The sequence below is a fragment of the Nicotiana sylvestris genome, chromosome 4, assembly GCF_000393655.2.
Source record: "Nicotiana sylvestris chromosome 4, ASM39365v2, whole genome shotgun sequence".
In the NCBI taxonomy this organism is placed as follows: Eukaryota; Viridiplantae; Streptophyta; class Magnoliopsida; order Solanales; family Solanaceae; genus Nicotiana; species Nicotiana sylvestris.
Window position 1 is genome coordinate 152,147,570 of NC_091060.1, and position 26,093 is coordinate 152,173,662.

The 26,093-nt window shown below is 37.0% G+C and overlaps 2 protein-coding genes across 2 annotated transcripts; one reads left to right on the top strand and one right to left on the bottom strand.

The window, feature by feature from the left end:
- The first annotated feature begins 2,482 nt into the window (after window positions 1–2,482).
- Window positions 2,483–7,299, top strand: LOC104210617 (uncharacterized). The gene is made up of 13 exons (XM_009759564.2): window positions 2,483–2,748; window positions 3,373–3,538; window positions 3,673–3,753; window positions 4,510–4,592; window positions 4,696–4,811; window positions 4,897–5,007; window positions 5,185–5,294; window positions 5,479–5,788; window positions 5,873–5,950; window positions 6,023–6,073; window positions 6,163–6,249; window positions 6,774–6,851; window positions 6,977–7,299. The coding sequence occupies exons 1-13, from the start codon at window positions 2,739–2,741 to the stop codon at window positions 7,013–7,015; spliced, it is 1,320 nt and encodes a 439-aa protein (XP_009757866.1). The 5' UTR covers window positions 2,483–2,738; the 3' UTR covers window positions 7,016–7,299.
- An 881-nt stretch (window positions 7,300–8,180) lies between these two features.
- On the bottom strand, window positions 8,181–17,974 carry LOC104210616 (uncharacterized). Its single transcript, XM_009759562.2, has 9 exons — window positions 17,416–17,974; window positions 15,941–16,100; window positions 15,781–15,842; window positions 15,089–15,183; window positions 12,235–12,348; window positions 11,129–11,194; window positions 10,689–10,786; window positions 9,901–10,340; window positions 8,181–9,445 (listed from the first exon to the last, which is right to left on the bottom strand). Exons 1-9 carry the CDS (start codon window positions 17,819–17,821, stop codon window positions 8,358–8,360), a joined length of 2,529 nt encoding a protein of 842 aa, XP_009757864.1. The 5' UTR covers window positions 17,822–17,974; the 3' UTR covers window positions 8,181–8,357.
- Between the last annotated feature and the right edge of the window lie 8,119 nt (window positions 17,975–26,093).

Genomic DNA, 26,093 nt, shown 5'->3' on the forward strand with positions numbered 1-26,093 from the left:
GCACCCTGTATTTTGTCTACCCTTTTTTGGTGCTCTTTCATTTGGCTACAGAGCATTTTGTTCTCGTTCTCCATCTTCTCCATTTTCCTGTAAATGACTGTGAGGGTGTCATTACCTGCATCACTAGTGTTGTGAGTAATACCTGTTGCAGGAATGGGGGAGGGGGGGGGGCGTGCTGCTCATCAGCTAGTGATGCGACACCGGCCCTTGTCTCTTCTCTACTCGACCTCCGAGCGGGCTTGTTGAGAAAGTCGGTTAGCGTGTTTGTCAACCAGGCCTCAAGTAGCTTTTTCATTGCTGGTGGTGCCTCTTCTGTTGTGGATGTAGAGGCACCCTTACAGTGCGAGGTCATGATGCTACCGAGAGGTGGAGGCGAGCTGTTTCGCCTGGGAGAGGTGTTTGGTGTTATGTCTTCGCCCTCCGTTTCGTCCACTTCGTTAATGGTATGGAGGAGGTTGGTGGTAAGGTCGGCTATCGCCTTCCTCTTTTCCTCTCCGTTGCCAGCCATGTTAGATTTGTGCCAATAAGGAAATACAGGGTTTTTGCAAAGTTTTGTGTTTTTTTAAGATCTAGAAGAAACTAAAATTTTAACTAGAAAAGCCCCACAGACGACGCCAAATTGTTTGACCAAAAAGTGTTAAGATTTTTTGTTAAACTAATTAAATAAAAAAATAATGGGTAAATCTTAGTTAAACATAATAAGTTCTAGATCTGAAATCGGTTGTGTGAACAGCGTATAATTGCACTTAAACCAATTTAATGCAAAAGGGTGTTTAATGGTATTGTTATGAATGTACGGGGGAGTAATGACAAGATATAAATATATTAAATGACAATAAATGTAAATAGAAAGAATGATTCACCCAAATATTCAATGAGGTGGATGATTCTCCTTCTGACAATGATGTAAGACAAACAAACATGGGAATATAGAAAGTTTTTTCGGATGTGATGCGAGGAAGTGTGGGATCAACAACAAATAGAATCTTTTTGTAAAGACAATGTTTGTAATTTACTTGAGAGTCAACTTTTCACGAGAGAACTTATCATTTAGAATATTACCTCCTTCTACTTCTCTCTCTATTCCCTCTTATATGGGACATATCCCTCACCTAACTGAAAGTACAAGTGCAGAAAATATTTTGTGGAATATTTCCCTAAAATATCTTACTACTAAAACTATTTATTTGGGCTGATCTGAGTACTCGACCTCGACCCTAGCTACTCTATTCGCCAATGGGTTCCTTCCATCTTGAGCATGGCCTTGACCTAATCGGCTCTTAGTAATCCTCTTTTAGGCAAGATTCTCTCGGTCAGATTTTGACCCGTACAATAATCCCTTCGAGCTCTCACATAATAATTTCTCATCTCTCTGTTACTGAAAGGTGAATATAGGACATTTCTTATCCTAATAGAAGAATTAAAATGAAAAAAAACAAAAGGAATCATTTCGGTTCATTGATTGGTTATCAAAACGAAAAACTATATCAAGTGGAATTATGAGGGACAGCTTTTACTTGGCAAATAAGAACATTTTCATTGTCCTTTTTTTTAATAGAAAATTGCTGTTAATGATGAGTTAAATGATGGTGAAACACATCTTGTATTCAGCAGAATGCATATTACAATATATTTATTGTTGGAAAACAATTGAAAGAAAAAAGAAAGAGAAAACGTTAGTATTTCAATAAAACAAGTCAATTTTTTTATTGTTTTAAGGAAAACATATTCAGGGGGCTTGGGGTATTATATACCATAAACTTTATCAGAATAATACGATATAGGTCGTGGCGAATAAGAGATGCTTCTCAAACTAGTTTTTGATTGAAGAAATTTTGATAGAAAATTTTATAAATATTGACCGTAAAGAAACTGTCAATTTATTTCTTTTTAGAACAATAAGTAAGGGTAATTTTGGCGTTTCAAAAAAAATGTGGATATATTAGATACTAATTAGAAGGAAATAATCACACGAAGGCAAAAAAAAAATATTTTATAGCTAGAACTTCACCTAACTAATACTTGGTAAATAAATATTCAACGAAATCATCAAAATATGCACAATTATCCATAGATACTGTAATTGACAATAAAAATACATTTTTCACAAAAAAAAAAAAAAACTTAATTAGTTTCGTAACAAATACACACTCTCAAGAAACACGATACCTAGAAAAAGAAAAAGAAAAGGGAAGTAAAACACACGCCACTCAGTTCCGTAGGAAGGGAAACTCTGCACGTGCATTTTCCACGTGTATCCCTATTTCAACGCTCTCTTTCACAATATCCATGGACCCCACTGGACACTCAAACTCTCCGCTAACCAAATCAACGGCTGTAAGAACTCCACGTCATCATCCTACTACCCCCCTTCTTTTTTCCTTTCACACCATCCCCGAATATTCGCAGCCACCCACCCTGAATATCTCGTTCTGTGAAAAAAACTATAAAAAACTTTCCAATTATTATTTGTGCTTAGATCTATAAATAGCAGAGGTTTTTTCTCCTAATACTTCTTTTTTTCTTTTCCTTGTAATCTTGTGTGAAATCTCTAGATCTTCTCCGTTTCTCAAAATTTCTTCCCAAAAAATTACTTTATGGATACATTGTTCTTCGATTCAATTAAGAAGTTTGATTTCTCTGTTTGTTCAACGCCTGCTTTGGTTTTTGATTTTCATCGTCAGAATTTTAGTCAACCTTGTATTTGCTTCTAACCTTTGTTACCTGGAGCTGTCACCATGGGTAGAAGTAAGTTTCTGCTTCGTTTATTTTACTTTTTTTGTGTGAAAAATAGAGACTATAGAATTCGATTGCTGTAATTTAACTTGCTTATTGTGAAATTGAATTGGGTTTCTGTTCTTTAACCTGTTTATTGTGAAAAAAATAGAGATTGTATTGAATTGGGTATCTGCTATTTTACTTGTTTATCGTGAAAAAATCGAGACTTTATTGAATTGGATTGCTGTTAATTACTAACTTGTTTATCCTGAAATTGGATTGGGGTTTCTGTTCTTCAACTTGTTTATTGTGAAAGTACTTTATTGAATCGGCTTGCTGTTATTTAACTTGTTTATCATGAAATTGAATTAGGTTTTTGTTCTGTAACTATTTTATTGTGAAAAAGTAGAGGCTTTATTGAATTGGGTTTCTGTCTTCGAAACGAATATAAAACTTTGGGTTCTTTAACTTCTCGCTACTTAAATATTCGTAGTTGTTTTTGCTTACAATAGGATCCAAATGGGTTAGGCATAAAAGGAAAACCTATCTTTTGTGGGGTTGGGTTAAAGTATGTTGCTTTGTGGGGAATTTTGGGAATTTCGAAATAAAATTGGGAATTAAAGTGTTTACTGGTGGATTTGTTTTTTCTATTAGGAAGTTCGCAACGTAGGAATGCTGCGATGCTAGATAGCGATGACACGGATAGCGTTAGTTCATCATCAACTACTCGATCGGATATGATGTTGTCTGGTTTAGAGGAGGTTCAATTTGATAAGGAGACTGTCCTTGATCAATGCTTGGACGCCTTATATGAGAAAAGGTTTGACTATACTTGAATGAGTTACTAGACATGATTACTTATATTTGAAGTTTCCATCTTTGATCATTAGCTCCACTTGAGGTTTTATTTCTGATGAAAAATGTAGCTAATTTTCTACTCGTTTTTGGCTATAGGGGCTCAACAAGAGAGAAGGCTTTGGCATCTATTATAGAAGCATTCAATAGCAACATTCAGCATGAATTTGTTGAAAAGAAGTAAGAGAATTTTTCTACTTTTATTAAGTTATTATTCTGATTCGTTGAATACATCAGAAATTTAATGTAGATTAAATGCATGCTTCTACGTCTTATTAATTGTGCTTTTTTATATTGTATTGTTCTGGACTTTTGTTTCATGGGGGGGGGGGGAGCTTGGCTAGCACTGGTAAATATCTTTTTTGATGAAGTAATAACATCTTTAGAAGATTTGCTGCCACTGTGATGGTATTCTATGGATTAGAGCCTTCCCCTTGGTTAGTCAGATTTTATAGCTCATTCAATAGTAGCTTAGAATGTTCCTTAAAACCTTCAGTTAGTTGCATAGGCAATATTAATATCATTGTAATGGTGATATAGTCATCATTTTGGTATTTATTTTAGTAAGGAATTTAATTTTATGCTCCGTAACTAGCAATGCATTATATTATATGCACATGTAATATGCTGCCATGTTTCATCCAAAAAAATAAATAAATAATATGCCGCCATGACTTTTATCTAATTGTGAATGAAATGTGAAACCTCTTGTCAAAAACTTCCACCAGACTTTCATTACATTCTTACTCCAGTCCAAGGAATTATTTTATTGCACTCTGTTATAGTAGGCATGTAGTCTATCATGTTTTGACTTTTAAGATGCTCTAGGTGCATGTTTCTCATCGTAATAAATTACTTTACTTTATCCGAGAAAAAAGAAGAAGCTCTAGGTGCATGTCTTGTTGTGTGCTTCTCACAATTATGTTCTATCCTCAGGTTTGCCACATTACTGCAACAATGTTTGAATTCCATTAAACGTGGTTCCTCCAAGGAGATAGCTTTGGCATCTCATGTTATTGGTTAGTCACCTGTGCATGTTCATTAACTATAGTCCTTTTAACTTGATCATTAGGCCAAATGTTTGAGTTTGAAAATTTTCAATTTTCTTTGTCGGGGTGATAGGGCTTCTTGCTTTAACTGCTGGCCCTGGGGACAAAGCACACGAGGTTCTGGAAGAATCAGTGTCTCCTATCTCAGAGGCTCTTAAATCTCGGTCTGATAATTCTAAAATATCCTCGGTACGTTCATAGATGGTGAAAAGCTCTTTTAAGATTGGTGTTATCTTGCTTGGAGCTAACTGCTGTTTGGTTTTTCTGGTTTTAGCTACTGGAATGTTTGGCCATTATCACCTTTATTGGTGGCGAAGAACCTGAGGAAACAGAAAAGTCAATGCAATTGATGTGGCAAGTCATTCACCCAAAACTGGGTCCTAATGTATGTTATTCGTGATCATCTTTTCGTTTTCTGAAATAGGTCATATAGTATCTTATTGCTTTATATGGATGTTTTCTGACAAATAAATTTTTGAATGCTTGATTCCTGTCAATCAAATCAGTTATTTCCTTAGACAATTATTAACTTGTCCGCAATTGCATCTGGTTGATGTATCAGGTTTCATCTGCTAAACCTTCACCAGCAATGATAACAGCAGTTGTATCTTCTTGGTCTTTCCTCCTTACTACCATGGATGGGTGGACCCTTAACCCAAAAAGTTGGCAAGGGTGAGTAACTCTCCTAAAATCCCCACTTGAACGTCTCCCTCCTCCACAACACCCCCCCCCTCCCCCCCCCCCAAAAAAAAAAAAAAAAAAAGAGAGACAAATTAGATGTTTGAGAATGATGAGCTGTTGTAAGGCTTGTGTTTGGTGACAGTGCTAGATGGTGAATCATTTGCTCATGATGCAGGTCAATCTCCTACTTCTCAACTCTTCTAGACAAGGAAGACCGATCTGTGCGCATTGCAGCAGGCGAAGCACTTGCTTTAGTTTTTGAAGTTGGGAGTCTGGAGAAGTTTTCTGGTGAAGCTAAAGGATCTAGTGACAGCTCCACAGTTGAAGCTAACAAATCTAGGGAATTATTACATATACAGGGATTAAGGGCAAAAGTCCTGAACCAGGTAAGAACCCTTTCAGCAGAGGCTGGAGGTAAAGGATCAGCCAAGAAGGATCTTAACAACCAAAGAAACACATTTCGAGATATATTGGAATTTCTCGAGGTAATTCACTAACTTCAAGTTGCTCCTTTAACATTCTTTCTTTTCCTTTTGCCGCATTTTCTAATTTCTTACAATTAACATCAGGATGGGTATAGCCCTGAGGCCTCGACCAAGATTGGTGGAGAACCGCTTAGCACAAGTACTTGGGCTCAACTTATACAGGTCACTTTTGTTTCTTTTTGGTTTTATAATATGGCTGGTTGCATATTTGCTGAAATCATTATTTTTTAACAGTTAAACTTCCTTAAGCACTTCCTTGGAGGAGGATTCGTGAAGCATATGCAGGTCTGTTTTCTAATTTAAAAGATCAAGTTTTGGGCTAGTGAAATCGTTTAATTGGTGGTCATTGGGTGTTTCCTCTCCAAATTATGCAGGAAAATGAGTTTCTTCATGATGTATTTGGTTTCACGCCGAAGAAGAAACTGCCCGGTGTTGAGCACCGTGTATCCGGCGCTGAAAAGGTAGCGTGATTAACTTCTATGAAACTTTATTTTTTACTACGTCCTTTCCATATTATTTGTCTTTTAAAGTTTTTGCACATCATCTGCCGTTTAATATTTTTAATCACAAGAGTAATTGTTTAAATTACCATTTATCTCTCTCGTAATCCTATGCGTCTCAATTAATTAACACACCACTAATTGGAGCATTAAGGGTGGATTTGAAGAAAAAAATAGTAATAAATTCTTTTCTCCTTTTTAAAATTTCAAATATTTTGCAACAAAATTTGGTTTGCCAAAACAACAAATAATATGGAGTGGAGATAGTAATTGTTATTACCGGAAGAAGTGCTCATCTCATAAATCTGATTCATATGAATTTGCTATAAAAATATATTTCTTCCCAATCGGGATTTAGCTTGCCAAAAAAAAAATGCTTTTTCCTTGTTTATTGAAAGATAACTACTGGTTGTTCCATCTGAAAAAGAAAGAAATACTGGTTGAATATGAGAAAAGCATTTATTTTGGGATGAGCTGTTTTGCAGAGATTGTTTAAGTCACCAAATTCAGAAAAAAACAAGGCCCGCACTCAATTTCTAAACAAGCAAAGGATGTTGTCCCAGGCAAGTTATTTTCTTTTGTGATCATGCTTCCACCCCTTTTTCTCTCTGTTTCTCCCACTTTCCTGATCTTGAAGAAGAATCTATTAGGCATCTGACACCGTGTATTTCATGTTTTTTTTTTCCAGGACAAGAATGTTGGCTACTATACGGTTGGTGATGTGTGAAATTTTCAGCCAAAGCCAACCTGGAACAATTGTCCGTGTCAAAAATATTCATTCATAGTTGCAGATTTGATGAACAAAATGATAAACAAAAGGATAGTTACTTGATCATTTTGTTGCCTACTTGGTAGTAGTCCTTTATTTTTCTTTTACAGTAAGTATGAATTAGATTGGACTTGGTGCCTCCACTTCATGTAGTGCATGAAAAAGGCCAGCCACTGTGCATTCTCTTATGTTTCTATTGAAACAGATTCTCTTAATAGATGATTCAGTGAGTGCTAGTTTTATTCTCGTTGTTGAATTTCTGAAGTAAGTCTTGCTTATGATTGTTTTTCTTCATTTTTGCATCTTAAAAGGAGCAACTTGTTTATCAGGAATATGTTATTTTTATATCTACCATCTTGGCGTCATATAACACTTGATCTGGAATTTAAGCGCCTGGTTGATTGATTGATTGATCTTCATTCACTACCCAACAATTATTTGCACTAAGCTAGTGAGGTTCAGTTATAGCCTTGTGATACAAGGAGCATTGATGTCTCATCTGTCGATTTCTGCAATCATAATAAGAGACCAAAATGCTGACATTTGCAAAGGGTTTTCCTCCAGAATAATCCGGATAAGAATGCAGCATGTGATGGTTAATTTAGCATCCGGAACAGGCTTCAGCCTTATGGCAGATATAAAAAAAAAAAAAAAAAAAAAAAGACTTGATAGACTTGAGAGTTTCGGCTGGTGTCTAGTGGGCATGATATTTAATTGAAGAAGGGTTAAGAGAAGTACTCGTTCTCTACCGAGTTTCAAATCATGCGACACTGTACCATTTATAAAATAAAAAAAATAAAAAAAATCCACTTAAAGTGGAGCAAAACGGTTGCTTCTGCCCGATGTGGATTTGCAACGTCGTGACTTTGAAACACGCTCTCATTTTCTCGCACTCGTGTTAATATATCTTGGTGGGAATTCTCTTAAGTTGGAACCGTGCCTTTCCAGTTCTGTTTGAAGTAAAGGGCAACAGAACCCTCAGGATCTGCTCTGATTTGGGGTCTGCTTGCCTGGATTTACATTGGCCTTAGACCATTGTTTACATAATCATTTATAATAAATCCTTCTCCCTTAAATATCTGCGGTTGTTAACATTTGATAAGCATTTTTATTACATCGGATATTCAACAAAACTCTGAGTCGTCATATATATGTACTGAAGTATGTTCAATGAACCAAAATCCAACTGAAGTTTCGAATCACCTATACAGTCGATTGGAAACTCTAAAGGTAGCTAAAAGATAATTTTATTTTGCTGTCGGCTTATCAACATTTTGTAAAGATAAAGAAAATTTCCATATCAATGGCCTGTCAAACCAGAAAAATGTTTTTTCATGGCTTGGTCCTTTCTGTAATGGTTTGATCTACCTCCCCCTCTCCTCCCTCCTCTCCCTCTGAAGAACCCACGACCTCCCTCACTTCCACCCATCTCATTTGTTTCCAGCTCATCATCTTTCTCCTCATTTGGCTCGGTTAGCCTTTTAACTGCACCCAAAGGAAGATTACCTCCTCGTCCCAATCCATGTATCATTTCCTTCTGAGCTTGATTTACCAAAGAAGCTTCATTATAATTAGCCGCTGCAACAGAGCCCTCAACTTTGTAACTGTAGTTCTTACCATCTTTGACGTAAAACTGTGGCTTTTTTCGTGATCCCCACTTAGAAGCGTTGGAAGCTGAGCTAGCGTTATCAGCTTCAGAAGTTCTCCCACGGCCGAAATTTGATTTTTCTTGGAGGTTCTCAGTTTCCTCAAATGCTGAATCACCAATACTTAATCCTAGGTCATCAAATGAATCATCGTACTCATCTTCATACTCAAGCTGTGATGAAATTGCAATAGTTTTTGCCAAATCCTTTGCCTCTCTAGAGTCAAGGGTCAAGGAAGCAGGTTCTTCAGTGGTGGTTTTCCTGATAAACCTTCCAACTGAAGTGGTAGATGAATTGGATGAGCCTTCAGCTTGGTATGGGGTTGCTGCAGGCATAATGTTTCTTGCGGGCATTGGCGCAGGTTCCACTAGTTTCCCTTTACCCTTATCATTTCTGGTCATGGATGGAACACCAGACTTGGGTTGTGGTATTTTCTCCAAGGAAATGTCCAAAGACAGCAAGTCCTCATGAAGTGTACCCTCAAGAATCCTCTGAATGACCTCTTCAGGATTCAGGTTATATACTTCGAGACAAGCAGCTAAGAAACCTTTTCCATAATCAGGGAAGAGGTCCTTTATTTGACTTATTTTTGATTCCATAATAGCATTGTCTTCATCAACAGGTGGTTGGTTATCCTTTTGGGAGACTGCCGGATGGGCTGCCTTTCCAAAACTATCTTCTACAGGGTGTACCATGATCCCCGAAAGAAACTTGAATTGATCGTCATCCATTGATATCCACCCTGCATGAGACAAAATCAGATTGGATTCCACCTTAAAACCGCAAACATGCATGAGTTCAAGGAAGAATAAGCAGAGACATGAGACGTCAGATAAGAGCTATATTTACCTGTTCATTGTGTATGATTTACGCTTTTTCCTAAGAGTAAGAAGCCGAGGAAGAAAGAAGAGGGGTTCAAGTTTCTCAAAAAGATTTAGAGAAGAAAGAAGAGAGACTTAAGCTTCATAACAAAAATATGTACAAGCTATAACAAAAGAGAAAACAAATGTAGACATGTAACAGATTTCTGGTAAAGCTTCAATCACAGAAAATGTTATTCACACTCCAAACCAAGTTTCATATGTTCCATTTTCTTTCTACCATGCATGCTTTAATTTGGAATACACGAAATAGCAAGATCTGTGAGCCACCTTAAATTCTGAGCAACAAGTCTAAGTCTAAGTCTAAGCTAATTACCTGTATTCCGTAGTAACTCAATTCTGCTCGTTATGTTGTGATTCTTGTCAATGATTTGGAGAAATGTGCCTTTGCTACGTCCCTCTAGAGCCTGCGAGTAATCTCCATTAATATCCCTCACTGACTGCACTAATATATCTGCTCTTATAGCAGGATCCTCCACATTGGTAGGGAACATCTTCATGGTTGCAGGAAGAGGAGAACTTTCAACAAAAGCCTCATCACTTAAATAGCACAAATTCAGCAGCTTCCAACCAAAATTAACTATCCTTGCGGATAACATTTTGAGACTGACAAAAACATTTGAGCGCATCTCATTAGATGATTCCATCAAACCTTTCTCTCTGGAGGTTAAAATAATGTGGAAACCCCGCCGCAAAGAGGGCAGCAATGAATCATGTAATCTTGCAAGGGTAGTAAGCACCTCCTCATTCCCATGACTGCATAGACAAAAGAAGCTAATGAATATGAACTTTGTTGTGCCTTCGTAAAATAGCACAAAAGCTCTTTATCCATAGGCAGGTAATGAGAATACAAATTACCAAACTGGCGATAATGAAAGTGCAACTCACAATGTTTAAGCATGCAAGGCATGAAAACTAACAAATAAATTGCAAATTATCAGAGACAGATACAAGGAGAGAAGTTGATGATGCTCTGCAACATAAGGAGGTCTGTGTTCTGGAGCAAGACATTGAGATTCTAGGTGCATCAACCTAGCCATCCTTTGGTAGTATATACACATTACACAAAACTGGTACAACAGAAGTCAACGAAAACGTCAGTACCTCATTTCAACAGGACAGCAGAAGTAGATGGATGCTTGCTTATACGCACTGACAAATGCATCCATAGATACCACAGCATCATTTAAGAAGTCCATCACCTGCAGGTGTAAGTATGAAGCTTCGTGCAATAAAAATAACAAATCCCATGCACGCTACTGGCAAGAAAGTTAAAGGAGAACACATTCAATAGAGACCTCAATTATTAACAGGCAGCCACACAGTGAAGCTTATCATTCTAAGAAACAAAAGTTTTTGGTGGATAATTTTACCCTAAAAAATCTTGGTGCGATCCTCTCAAAATTCGGTGGTCTCGGACATGAAGGAATGTTCTCATTTGTACTAATTTAGCATCCTTGTTCAAACAAAAGAAACCACACACATAGATATATACTCAAATTCGTGAACAATCTTACTGCTCAACAGAAATAAAATCAACTCACCTCTAGAAAGTCTGTTTGAAGACGACTGTGCCCATGATCTTGCAAGTGACCAGAGGAAAATAAAACCTGCAGCCAGCCATATAATAGTTAGTCCTGCATAACTTTGGATAACCCTTTGCAAGATCTTTTTTGCGGCTGCCAGCATCCTCATGGAAAACCCACATTTAACAGTATGTATATCAACTTACATCTAGATGGCTCAAGATATTCATACAACTAGAACCGTGGTAGTGAATGAAACACGTGTACTAAGCACAGACAACTGCATTTATCGTCCCTTATAGAAGTAGATCACTCAATACACATCCAAATACAACACATAAGCACTCTATTGAAATGTGACCATCTCATCTAAAATCTTATACTTCTAGAGAGAGCATACTTTTATTTACTTAATTATGTCTTAATAAAAAAAAAACTCAAACCAATAGCTTGTAGTAGACCACAGAGATATTGTCTATTCAAGAATATACTTTTTCCTACAAAGTAAAATGAAAATATTCCTTATCTTAAAAGTAAAACAAATGACATCTATTAGTCACAAAATTGGTGAACACATTATTTTGGCATTTGTATGACAAGTTGCTGAGATCTAAAACTGCCAAGCATATGAGTTCTGCAATCTTTCAACCTGTCACTGATATGTTAGCTAGAAGCGACCACAAGGAAAGCTTCTTTTGGACAAACAGTGAGATGCAAGTTTCTAGTTAACAAAAAAAGCTGGTACTCTAGGTTATATCTCCTCCTATGTTACCCTCTATACAAAAGCATCTTAGATATATGCAATTAGCAACCACTCTGGCAATGAGAGTACAGGAACATGCAAAGTAGGAAGTAAGGAAAAGCAGGGGAAAGTCAAATATTTCAAATCGCAACAAGAGAAATAAAGCACAAACCACTCTTGGATAATTCATCGATTCCTTAAATGAACAGAGAGTAACATCAAGACTTAAAGTTTAGTGGTATCAGAGGATTCTCTCACACAATAGGTGTGGGTTCGATTCCAACTATTCCATTTTCCCTTTCCCCTTCCCTGACCCCCTAAGTAATGGTTTCTTTTCTTTCTTTTTTTAAATTAAGAGTACAGGCCATTAAAGGAAGAATACCTCTAACGATGATGTACACCTCTGATACATAGTTTGCACGATGCTAAGAAAGTGCGAAATAACAGATGAAAGATCATCATGGATCCATGGCTGTGACTTTATGGCATTGACAACCTGAACAACATAGATACAGACATGAGTCAGCAACAGGGAATCTGAATATCCATTAGCATCCTTGATAAAAAAGAAGAAAACACCCAAATTAGGATGAAGGAGGAAAAGCAAACACAAAGCAGAAATGACAATAGGAAGCACTGTCTTATCAAAATGTATGTCGAAGGAAAGAAAACTGTTTCTTAATTTGGTTTCAACGAAATGCTTAAGAAAAGAAATCCAAACAGTTGTTTCTTTTTTTTATTTCCTCGAGAGAAATGGTAGGTGTATTATTAACATAGCACCATGCAAGTGCTGTAAAAAGTATTTTACAAATCATAAGCAAAAATAAGTCCCTTCTAATCTTAGAGGATCCTATCAAATCTTCACTATTCAAATCCTTTTTACACCCAAAAAGAAAAGAAGTAAACAGTTCATCAAGATCTCCTGAATGCAGTTCAATTTTGACACAGTTGTTTCTTGTAGTAAAAATTGGTGACAAGAGACCAATGAGGCCCCATTTCCTGCCATGTGCAGCACGACTACAGCGCACTTGTCAGATTTGAGGCCTAAAAGAATAGGCACCATGATGCAGTGGGTCGTGCACTTGATATTTAACGCAAGACAGAAATCTGAATTCTCTAGTAGGCTGTGCTTAAAACTCTCTACTACAACCTCTTCTTGGGTCAGGAGGCCAAGTCATGATCCCAATGTGTACAAAAATTAATATGAAAATAATCTGGACACCGTATCCACCAGGGAATATTTCAGAGATATGCAGAAGATCTACAAAGTACTGTCGATCTAATTATCAAAATTTAAACACCATCTAGGTATTTTTAATCCATACTTCAATATATCGTCATGCAAAGCATGTGCACAACTGAGATATGATTTCAAACCTAAACATCACAACACCGTTTTGATGTGGCTTATGGAGGAGTATTATGAAGAGGTGAGAAAGTTTCAGTGGACATATTTTTTTTAAGGTTGGGGATGGAAGTAAGCTTAGTTTTTGGGCACATAAGTGGTGTAGGGAGAATGAGCTGAGGGAAGCCTTCCCTGACACATATAGTATATCTTGTCAAATAGAGATGGCAATCCAACAAATTTGTAGGTCTCACGACGGTATAGTTCATTGGGACTTGAGATTCACGAGAGACCTACAGGATTGGGAATTGGGAGAGTATCACAACTTGTTTGAGATATTGTATGGGTTGGATACACCGAACAATATTATCAGATGTATGGAGATGGCATGAGAGTAGAGACGGATTATTCTCCGTCAAATCTCATTAAAAGAGGTTATTAGTGAGAGAGGAATGTATTTTCCCTCATTGTTCTATTTGGATTCCTAGAGCACCGAGAAAGGTGTGTTTCTTTGCACGGTTGGCGACGAAGGGAGTAATTTTGACAGCAGAAAATTTGAGAAAGAGGAGGGTTACCAATGTTAGTTGGTGTTTCATGTGCAAAAGCTCGGGCGAAGATGTGCATCATCTCCTATTGCATTGCCAATTGGCTAATCGTTTGTGGAGGGTGATCTTTAATTTGTTTGGGATGCATTGGGTAATGCCAGGAACAGTCAAGGAAGTGTTGCATAGTTGGGCTCATAGGAGGGAGAAGAGAAGTCAGAGGCCACGGAGTGTTACCCTCTTAGCACTCATGTGGGTTGTTTGGAAAGAGAGAAATAGAAGGGCTTTTGAAAGGTGGAACTAGAGTTTGTAAAGTTGCAAAGTAGCCTTTTTTCTCTAGTTTCTCTTTGGTGTACTTATAAGATCCCTATTTTGTGTAGACAACTGGGTCTCTTAGGTTGAGAACCATATTTTGGTGTAGGTTCTCTTTTTTGGCATATGGCTTGTATACGAGTGTTCCCCAATTGTTAATAAAAGTATCTACCTTATCAAAAAAAATTCATACATAAAACTTGTAAAAGCATCTAAACAACAACAACAACAACAATGCCTCAACTCCAAACAAGTTTGGTCAGCTATATGAATCCTTATTGACCATACTACTCCAATTAAACTCATCTCAGGCCAATATTATATAAAATAAAATAAAACTAAAAATAATAATAATAATCGTAAGTACTAGAAATTCTTTATATTTTCTACCGACATAAATCTCTGAGAGTAAACACCTAGATAGAAGTTTTACATGTAAAAGCATCTAAGCAAAAGTTTTACATTTTTACGTGGGCAGTTTCTAGATTTGCTCTTCATATATTAGCAGTTTTTGATTTCTTGGTGAAGCTATTCTTAGCTAGACAAGAGATAAAGCTGCCACATGACATGGATGTGCAGTAATTTTGATACTCTGTGTGTTCCCCACCCCATAGAACTTAGAAGGACAAGCAAACAACTACAGTAGTTATTTCCTCAGATGTTTATATCTTACAAAGCGTGCCTGAAATGTTCAAATTGAAACTCAAGGCCAATTCGCTGATGAACTTCGGAAGTTGAAAGTTGCTCCATTTGATCAATTTGCATGTGATACTCTCAATATTTCTTACTCGTTTTAGTTCTAGTGAAGGGAGGAAGAAGGATCCAAAGAAAGGGTAAATGCACAGAAGTGAAATACTATTTCTCATATTTCTTGTCCTCTAACAGGACAATTTTCCTGCCACAAGAAGCAGAATAATAGGTCAGAAATATTAGCTCATCATCAGGATTTGTATTATGAAACAAGATAAAACTGGAACCAAAGAACAATAAGCCACATCAGCAATCGTTTAGCGACAAGCCAGTTCAGTTAACAATACCAATATTCTTGTCAGATCTTCATTTTCATGACCATATATGGCACATATGTCTAACAACTTTGGTAAATCAAGCAACTTCTTTTCCTGCAAAAGGGCTACAAATGCAATTAGTGAACATTGTGCACTCGAATATAATTTCCAAAGAAAATTAGAGAAATATACACATCTTCAGGACTTTTAAAATGCAAATGAGTTCAATGGCCTTGCATAGATAACAACCATTACTTGTGAAAATGGCAAGTTTAATGTTCCAATTAAACCACAACAAGAATGGGTCTAGTATGTTGTTTTAGAGGGAGCTAGAATCAGATACATTACACGCTCAATTTTTCACAAGCATAATATTGCAATTGAACCTTGCCGATTCAAACTTGTTAGCCACTATCACACAGAGGTAATGGAAACTAAACTATGCTTCTATCTGACACTTCAAGGGTAGTATTTCCATTTTCTGAAATTCATGATCTTCCTGCTCATGATTGTGATAATAGTCGGCATAATATAAGGAAACGCGGTGAATAAAGCATTTTACTTGCATAAAGTTCATTACAAAAAACAAACGTGATACACCTGCACTGCCACTTGTATATAACTTTTAAAAATTGACCTCCCTAACAAGATTCCAATCAATCATAAAATTTGAAGTCAACAAAGGTCATAAATAATAACTGCAATGAGTCAGGGACACACACCTGCATGATCTTTCTGACTAAGACTATCGGCAGTCTTAGCTCCAGGGTCCCGATTTGACGATCTAGCATTTAATTTACATAAAAGAGCGTTTAGATCAAAAGGCACCACATATGAAATACTACTTGATGCATCAAATGCTTTGGAAATGGTGTAACTCACATGCGATATAAGACCATAAAGATACGCCGGCAAAGCTCAAACTCACCAACAATGACCCCAGCAACTATACCCCTGGCTCCTCGATATGGAAAATCATACCACCTACTCCTGAACTTCAGAAAGCTTTCAAGAAAAGAATGAAGGGAACTGTCGCTGGCCACTGGTAGACACAGAAATTGGGAGAGGTGGGTAAAAATTGTACAGTAACACGATATACAAACCAACAACAATTCAAATCAACAAACCAACAACAATTCAAATCTATCCCCCCCCCCACCCCCCTTCCAAAAAAAATGCTTTAACATGAATGAATTTGATCGAGATTCCTTAATCTTACAAGGAGCATAGCAAATGTAATCGCAACGATTAAACAATTAAAGTATACCCAAAAAGAGCATTAGGCAAATATAGTATTACAGAAGAGGAATATCCTAATTTATGCTTTACAGTGTATCAGGTAATGCTAGGGTCTATCGGAAACAAGCTCTCTACCTTCTCAAGGTAGGGGTAAGGCTGCGTACACTCTACCCTCCCCAGACACCGCTTTGTTGGGATTATACCGGGTTTGTTGTTGTAGTGTATCAGGTAATGTTCATATGGCACTGACTTGGCCAGCAACGTAGTACGCCTGACTATAACCCTGGCTCTAGTATGGAAAATTGTACCATCTCCCCTAAAAAGGCTTTTAAGAAAAGAGTGAAGAGAAATGCCGCTGACCACTAATAAAGACCGAAAGCAGGAGAGGAGAAAAGTGTAGAGCAACTCAACAATGTTATTAAACTAAGGGCGCTTAATCCACGATACTAGGTGCAGCATAAAATCATCTATACCTTAATTTACTAAAGCACGTGCTTTAATTTTCTTAAAGCTCATATAAACCTTGGACGTGTTCCTATGCATTGTGTCATTGACCAAGTCGTTACTCAATAAATAAGCAACAAACAATCCAAATTTACTACTATCTTCTTTGGGTGTTGGTTTTAAGCAGATCAAACGTATCAAACATTTCTCTAACGGAATTTTGCTGCTGATACAAGGATTATGCATAATGGTTGAAGAATTTTTTTCTTTTATTGTTTCTATAAGCACCGATTAAGATTCTGTTTCAGCCTGCCATGGCATTTTGGTGCCTAAGCATTAAATGTGGGATAGAGCTTTGAAGTCTTCTACAGGGAATGTGGATTAACGAAAAAAGGTGTTTTTACAGGAGCCCAACCATTTTCCTACACAGCATAAGCAGTCTGTTCAAATTATAAAGCTTTAAACATCATTAATCATTTCTTTTTTTTTTCTTCAATACAGAAAAAGAACAAGGCTGACATTAGCAATCTTCGTTCCTATAAACCTGATGCAAATTTATTCAAACCTGACCACTACAAATTAATCAAATGATACAAATAATACCTACGAATTCAAATATTAATCAAATCCTACAAATCATAACCAGATTTCACGAAGCAAGAGAACAATATCACCTTCTCGCCAGAAATCTCTTGCATTAATCTTGAGTAACCGACATAACTCCCTGTTCAAAACATCAACCACACGCTGCGACTCCACGGGATCCAATGCACCCTCATCGGCTCCAAGGCCAGCTGCTACTGCCTCATCCTGAGGCAAATAATCCACAAAATTTCCACTAGGAATAACGGTGGAAACCCAGGCGCCACTGTTTCCCATCTTAACCCTACTCCTGAGCTCGCCGGCAGCGGAGCCGGCGTTAGTGGAGTTAACGGCGGTAGCACCTCCATCGGATTGCTTAGAGATCGATTGCCTGAAGGAATTTGCTAGGGTTTGAGAATTGTGAGGTTCCTTCTTTGGAACAAACTTCTTCTGAGTTTTTTCGCTCCTGTTTTGGCTACTATAAGAGCGATTCGACATGTCTTCAGCTTTAATTTTAGATACTCAAAACTATATTATGTTAATGTATTGACTTTGTACACAGGCGAATAAAGGTTTTCTCTTTCAATGCCGCCGAACCGGATTGGAGCAACGTTTTGTGGCACTTGCTTGGATCCCCTACTTCAAGAAATTAACCTTCTTGTCCAAGTAATATTAAAGAAATATAATAGGCGTAATGGTTTCGTGGCCCCTCAACGTTGCAGGGCTTCTAAAAGCCAATACACGAACTTTAAATTTTTCCATTTGAATACTCAAATTTTACAAAATGTGTACTAATAAATACTTTTGACCGTTGATCATGTCTTGTGCAAGCACTACGGCTGACATGGCTAAATTGTGTGCAAATCACGCTGCTAAGGCGGGCGAATAGTATTGTTTTTACTTAAAAAGTAGAATTAGAATAAAATATAAAGAAAAAAGAAAAATGAAAAAAAAAAGACTTTTCCCTTTCCCCTTCTCTTTTTCCCTCCCCTTCCAATTCTTTCATCTTCCCAGCAAAACTCCCACTCAATTTTTTCATTCTCATCCTAATTTCTCTTCCCCCTCCCCTTTCTCTGTTTTTTTTTTCCTTCATCTTCCCCTTAAATAATTTTTTTTAATCTCCACCCACTATTTCCGTCCCAACATTCCTCAACAACCAGTGGTCGGAAGAAAGCTTGAGCTTTGTTGTTGTTCTATCATCGAATTCATTTTTGTCAAAATAGCAGAAAAAAGGCAAATTTGCAATGATATTGGGCAACCTCCACTTTAAAAATCATGAATTTCTGTCAATTCTTTTTTTGAAATTCCAAATTCTTTTTTTATTATGATCTAATCATGGCCATGACAATGTTGTGAATTTGATTTAGAAATAAGAGAGAAAGAATTATGAAGAAAAAGAGAAAGGAGAAAAAAGAAGAGTAAAGAAAGGAAGGGAGAAGGGTGAACGAAGAAGAAGGGGGCGGTTGAGTACAGATTAATATTGGGTATGTTTCAGACGTTTTTTTTCTTTTCCTTTTTTGTATTTGTAACTATTTAAAAATGGGACCCACAAATAACACGTGGCAAGTAATAAATAGCTTAGCATGGTGTGTTGTACATGTCAGCGCAATTGATATACACCCTCTGCTGGATGTGTTTATTAGTACCCATTTTGTCAAGTTGGAGTGTTCAAATGGGAAAATCTAAAGTTCGCGTATCGGCTTTCAAAAGCCCTACAAGTTTAAGTGGTCAGAAAGCCATTACGCCTAATATAATATCCATGATATTTAATTGTGTTAAGTACTATACTAGAAAATTAATATTCATGTCTAAGTGATGAATTGATCTTTACTTATGCTAATACTATGATATTATACTTTGTCCCAAGTCTATAATTGCTTTTTTATTAGTATAAAATAAAAACAATTCAGAGAAATATAAATAAAAAGAGACGTAAAGAAGGAAGAACTTTTTTCTTCTTTCACTTTGGTATGTTCTACATTACAATTTACCTAGCCTTTTATAGGCATAAAATGAGAAGACTTACTATTGTAAATAGTGAATGGGATGGACATAAAGTAAGAGATTTTATCCATAAGCGATTCACATACATGGGCATCCATATCTACAAACTATTTACAACACTCCCCCTTGGATGTCCATGTAAGATAATGTGCCTCGTTAGGAACTTACAAAAAAAATATTGGGATGTGCATTATAATATGATATGCATTGCTTGCTACCTCATTAAAAACCTTACCAGGAAAACCCAGTGGGACAAAATCTTGGTTAAGGAACAGAGTGCAGTGCATAGTTACTCCCCCTGATGAAAATATCACTTAATGTCTCGAAGACGACGCATTCCAATCTTGTATATTAGTTTTTCAAATGTTGAGGTTGGTAATGCCTTAGTGAACAGATCAGCTAAATTATCACTTGAACGAACTTGTTGAATATCTATTTCACCATTCTTTTGAAGATCATCACTAAAAGAGAATTTTGGTGAAATGTACTTTGTTCTATCTCCTTTGATGTATCCTTCTTTCAGTTCAGCTATGCATGCAACATTGTCTTCATACAATATTGTTGGAATATTTCCTTTCGAAGAGAGACCACATGTTTCCTGAATGTGTTGAGTTATTGATCTCAACTAAACGCATTCTCGACTTGCTTCGTGAATGGCTATTATTTCTGCATGATTTGAAGAAGTAGAAACCATAGTTTGTTTCGTTGAACGCTGTAACGATCCGACCGATTGTTTTGAGCTTTTGTACTTCGCTCGCCAGTTCTCAGACATGACTAGCCCCGTGTGATGTATTATGACTTATGTAAATCGTCGGTTTTGGTTTTCAGGGTAATCGGAATGAATTTGGAAGAACAGTTCTCAGTTTAAAGCTTAAAATTTGAAAGTTTTGACTTGTTAGTATATGATCTCGGATTGGAATTTTTATGATTTGGTTAGCTCTGTTAGGTGATTTGGGACTTATGAACGTGATCGGAATATGTTTTGGAGGTCCGGAGTAGATTTAGGTTTGAATTGGCGAAGTTGAAATTTTGGCGTTTCCCAGTTGATAGGTGAGATTTTGATATAGGGGTAGGAATGGAATTCCGGGAGTTGAAGTAGGTCCGTTGTGTCATTTGAGATGTGTGTGCAAAATTTTAGGTCATTCGGACGTGGTTTGATAGACTTTTTGATCGAAAGCGGAATTTGAAAGTTTTTGAAATTCTTAGGCTTGAATCCGATGCAAATTTGGTGTTTTGATGTTGTTTTGAGCGTTCCGAAGGTTGGAACAAGTTTGAATGATGTTATGGGATATATTGGAAAGTTTGGTTGAGGGCCTCGGGTGAGTTTCGGGTGGTTAAACGGATCATTTCAAGTTGAAAAAAAGATTGCAGAAATCTGTTGTAAGTGTTGCAGGCTTTTGACCTTCGCGTTCGCGAAGGGCTAGGATGAGAGGCAAGAGGTTTATCCTTCGCATTCGCGATGGGGAGTCCGCGTTCGCGAAGGGTTGGGTCAGTGTGCTTTGCGGTCGCGGCAGTGTGGTCGCGTTCGCGATGTGTTGGAAGGTTGAGGCTTCGCGTTCGCGCACAGGGTGTCGCGTTCACGAAGAAGGAAAAAATGGTCAATGCCAAGTTGTGCTCGCGAATGCGAGGCTTTGACCGCATTCGCGAAGAAGGATTTCAAATCGCTGGGCAGAATGTTTAAAAGGCCATTTTCGCGATTTTTTGTCTAAGTTCACCATTTTTACTCGGTTTTTGGAGCTTTTGAGAGAGATTGAAGTGGGAATCAAAGAGAACTTCTTGGAGGTAAGAATTATGTACTTAATACTCGATTCTATTGTGATTTCTACTTAATTAAACATGAAATTTGGGGGATTTGAGGCCTAAATTGTGGAGTTAGGGCTTGGGAACTTGAGACCTTAATCTAGGGATTTTAGGGGCCAATTGTGGTCGAATTTTGGTGTTCTTGGTATGTATTAACTCGTGGGAGGATAAGGATTTCGTTGATATGATTTTTATCGAATTTTGATACGTGGGCCCGGGGGCCGGGTTGGATCAATTTCAGGAATTGTGTTGTAATTTGATTATTTTCACATGGGCTTCGTTCCCTTAGCATATTCTAATGTTATGATTCTAATTTTGGGTAGATTCGGTGCGCGTTGAGGCCGAGGAGAGAGGCAAAGGCTGCAGAATAGTAATTCATCCGGTTTGAGGTAAGTAACCATTGTAAATCTGGAACTGAGGGTATAAAACCCCGGTATTTCATATTGTTTTGATAATGAGGTGACACACATGCTAGGTGACGAGAGTGTGGGCGTGCACCGGTAAGGATTGTGACTTGTTCCGTCCCATAGCGACTATTAAGCCGCATATGTGATTTGAAATCTTATGATATCCTGTATTTTAGAGATTGGTACTATATTTTGGGTTGTATGCCATGTTTGAGGCCTTGTGCCGACCTGTTTAGACCCTTAGGGGCATTTCTACTATTTTCCTCACTTTATTTGATTGAAAGCATATTCTCAGTCATGTTTTACCTGTTTATTTATTAAATCTGGTTTTATCACTCTACCTCTTAATATGTGAAAAATGTTTGGGCTGAGTTTCCCTGATTTTCACTATTATGCCCGAGTGGCTGTGAGGTTAATGACTGGGAGAGGTTGAGGACCTAATGGTGAGGATTATATATATATATATATATATATATATATATATATATATATATATATATATTATGGATCGGGCTTGTACGCCGCAACGATACTTATATGGATCGGGCAGCACGCCGCAGCGATATATATATTGGATCGGGTTGCACACCATAGCGATATATATATTGGACCAGGTTGCACGCCGCAGCGATATGACGTTTGGGATGTAGGAGCCCCTTCGGAGTCTGTACATCCCTAGTGAGCGTAGTCGTCTATAAACTAAGGATCGGGCTGCACGCCGCAACGATTATTATAATTATGACTATTATGAGATATTATTGAGCCAGAGGGTCGAGCGAGAGTACTGTGTGATGAGAGCTGAGTCACGAGTGACTGAGAAGCTTGCCCGAGAGGTTATATATATGGGTGATACCTTGCCCGAGAGGCCCATTTATGATATTTTTGCTGATTTCGCTCTTCTTTTTATAATAAGCCTCTGTTGAAAACTGCTAAGTAAATGATTTCAAAGTATTTCAACTGAAATTGAAGTTTTACGAAGAATTTGGCTTTTGAACTGTTGAGTTGATTTGATACTCTGTTGTATACTCTTACATATGATTTTTAACTGCTCGTCACTGCACTCAGTCCTTATTTACTTTAGTTACTTACTGAGTTGGCGTACTCACGTTACTCCCTGCACCTTGTGTGCAGATCCAGGTGCCCGAGCGGCAGAGTGAGGGTCCTCAGCATTATCAGAGTTTACCGGAGACTGCAAGGTATCTACATGGCGTTCGCAGCCCTGCTTTCCTTCTTCCTATCCTTGTTTTCTACATTTTTAGACTTGTTATGTATTAGACAGTCGGACGAGTTGTATTTAGAGGCTCTAGACTTGTGACACTAGATTGTTGGGCTGTGTTGGTTTGATGTTTTACTATTTTTCTCACATTTATGTGATTTAGATATTTCTTATGAAAAATTGAGACTTAATTAATGTTAGAAAAATATTTTTATTAAAAGAAATTTACTGTGGATACTTGATTGGGTTGGCTGGCTTAGTATTATGATAGGCACCATCACGACCGGGTATTTGGGGTCGTGACAAACGTCATGATATGGATGTACCTCCACTTGTAAATAAATAGCCTATCTGAGATCGACTTTTATATGGATAAGACAAATATCATGCATCTGCATAATCAATTAATGATGACTTGGATCCATTTGAATAAAATAAACTCATATCAATGGTCCCTTGGAGGTATCTGAATATATGTTTAATACCATTCCAGTGCCTTTGTGTTGGCGAAGAACTAAATCTTACCAATAAGCTTACTGAGAAAGCTATATCTGGTCGGAAATTATTGGCAGGATACATTAATACCCTAATTGCACAAAGATATGGTACTTCGACACCAAGAAGCTCTTTATCATTTTCATGAGGTCGGAATGGATCTTTCTTTATATCAAGTGATCTCACAACCATCGAGGTACTCAATGGATGTTATTTATCCATATTTTCGCTTTAAAATCTTTTCGGTGTATGTTGATTGATGGATAAATATTCCATCTTTCATATACTCAATTTGTAGACCAAGACAAAATCTTGTGTTTCCAAGATCTTTCATTTCAAATTCTTTCTTCAAATAGTCTACTACTTTTGGAAGTTCTCCAGGAGTTCCAATGATATTTAAATCATCAACATACACGGCGATTATAACAAATTCAGATCCAGACCTTTTTATAAAGACACAAGGACAAATTGAATCATTCTTGTACCCTCCTTTCAATAGGTATTCACTCAGGCGATTGTACCATATATGACCTGATTGTTTCAATCCGTATAAAGATTTCTGAAGCTTTATTGAACAAGTTTCACGAAAACTTTTATATGCTTCTGGCACTTTAAATCCCTCAGGTATTTTCATAAGAATTTCGTTATCTAATGATCCATACAAATAGGCCGTGACAACATCCATTAGACGCATATCAAGTTTTTCATGCACTGTCATATTTATGAGATACCTGAAGGTGATAGCATCCACTTCAAAAGAATATGTGTCCATATAATCAATGCTAGGCCTTTGCAAAAACCCTTGTGCCACAAGTCGCGCTTTATATCTAACGACTTCATTTTTTATCATTTTATTTTTGCACAAAAATCCATTTATACCTTACTGGCTTTATACCTTTAGGTGTTCGAACTATGGGTCCGAAAACTTCACGTTTTCCAAGTGAGGTTAGCTCTGATTGGATAGCGTCTTTCAATTTTGGCCAATCATTTATTTGTCTACGTTCATTGACAGATTTTGGTTCAAGATCCTCATCTTATTGCATTATTTCAATAACAACATTATAAGCAAAAATGTTATCCATAACAACATTATTTCGGATCCATTTTTTTCCCGTTGAGACGTTACTTATTGATATCTCTCCATTCTCATTATTTTTAGGTACTTGGACCTCCCCTAAGGTCTTATCATTTGTTACGTCTTGTGGCTCTTCTTGAGCCACTACCTCCGTGTTATGATCACTTTGATCATTTGCTCATTTTCTTCTTCGAGGATTTTTATCATTAGAACCGATTGGTCTACCATATTTCAAGCGTGGCTTAGACTCATTTTCTTTAATTGATTGTCCTACCGGGATATCAATTTGAATTGGAGCATTAGCAGTTAGAATATGTGACTTAGTCACCCTTGGTAGGTCAGTGAATGCATTTGGCAATTGATTTGCAATATTTTGCAAATGAATAATCTTTTGAACCTCTTGTTCACATTGATTTGTTCAAGGATCTAAATGAGACAGTGATAATGCATTCCAAACTATCTCCTTTTTCAGCTGCTTATTTTCTCCCCCTAATATTGGAAATACTGATTCATCAAAATGGTAATCAGAAAATCTTGCCATAAATAAATCTCCAGTCATCGGCTCTAGATATTTTTATAATAGAAGGAGATTCATATCCAACAGATATCCCCAACCTTCTTTGAGGATCCATTGTGCGTTGTGGTGGAGCAATTGGAACATATATCGCACAACCAAAGATTCTAAGATGGAAAATATTTGGATCCTGACCAAAAATCAATTGCAATGGGGAGACTTTATGATAACTTGTGGGCCTTATCCGCACAAGCACTGCTGCATGCAAAATAGCATGATCCCATATTGAAATAGGAACTTTTGTTCTCATAAGCATTAGTCTAACAATTAATTTGAGGCGGTTGATCAATGATTCCGCTAGACCATTTTGTGTATGAACGTGAGCAACTGGATGCTCAGTTATTATCCCATTTGATATAAACTAATCGTTAAAGGCTTGGGATGTAAACTCACCAGCATTATCAAGACAAATTATCTTAATTGCATAATCTGAAAATTGTGCTCTTAGCTTTATTATTTGAGCCAACAATCTCGCAAATGCCATATTGCGAGTTGATAGTAAGCACACATGTGACCATCTTATAGATGCATCTACCAAAACTATATAATATCTGAATGGTCCACATGGAGGGTGAGTGAGCCCACATATATCACCCTGTATACGTTCCAGAAATGCAGGGGATTCCATCCTAACTTTAATAGTTGATGGTCTAATAATTAATTTTCCTTGAGAACACGCAGCACAAGAGAATTCCTTAAATTGAAGAATCTTCTGATTCTTCATTGCATGTCCATGTGAATTCTCAATTATTTTACGCATCATATTAGAACCAGGATGGCCCAACCGGTCATGCCAAATAATAAAATTATCTTGATTAGTAAACTTCTCGTTTACTACGGCATGTGTTTCAATCCTGCTAATACTTGTGTAGTATAAGCCGGAGGAAAGAGCAGGTAATATTTCAAGCACATATTTCTTACCAGACATTATTGTAGTAATATAAAGATATTCAATCTTTTCATCATTTGTAGTCTCAATATGGTAGCCATTTTGGCGAATATCTTTGAAACTTAATAAGTTTCCTTGAGATTTACTACAATATAGTGCTTTATTAATAACCAAATTTGTTCCCCCTGGTAGTAATAAATTGGCTCTTCTAAAACCTTCAATTAATCTAGTACTACTAGATATTGTATTAACATTGGCTTCTTTCATTACCAAATAAGAGAAATATCTCTTATCTCTTAAAATAATGTGT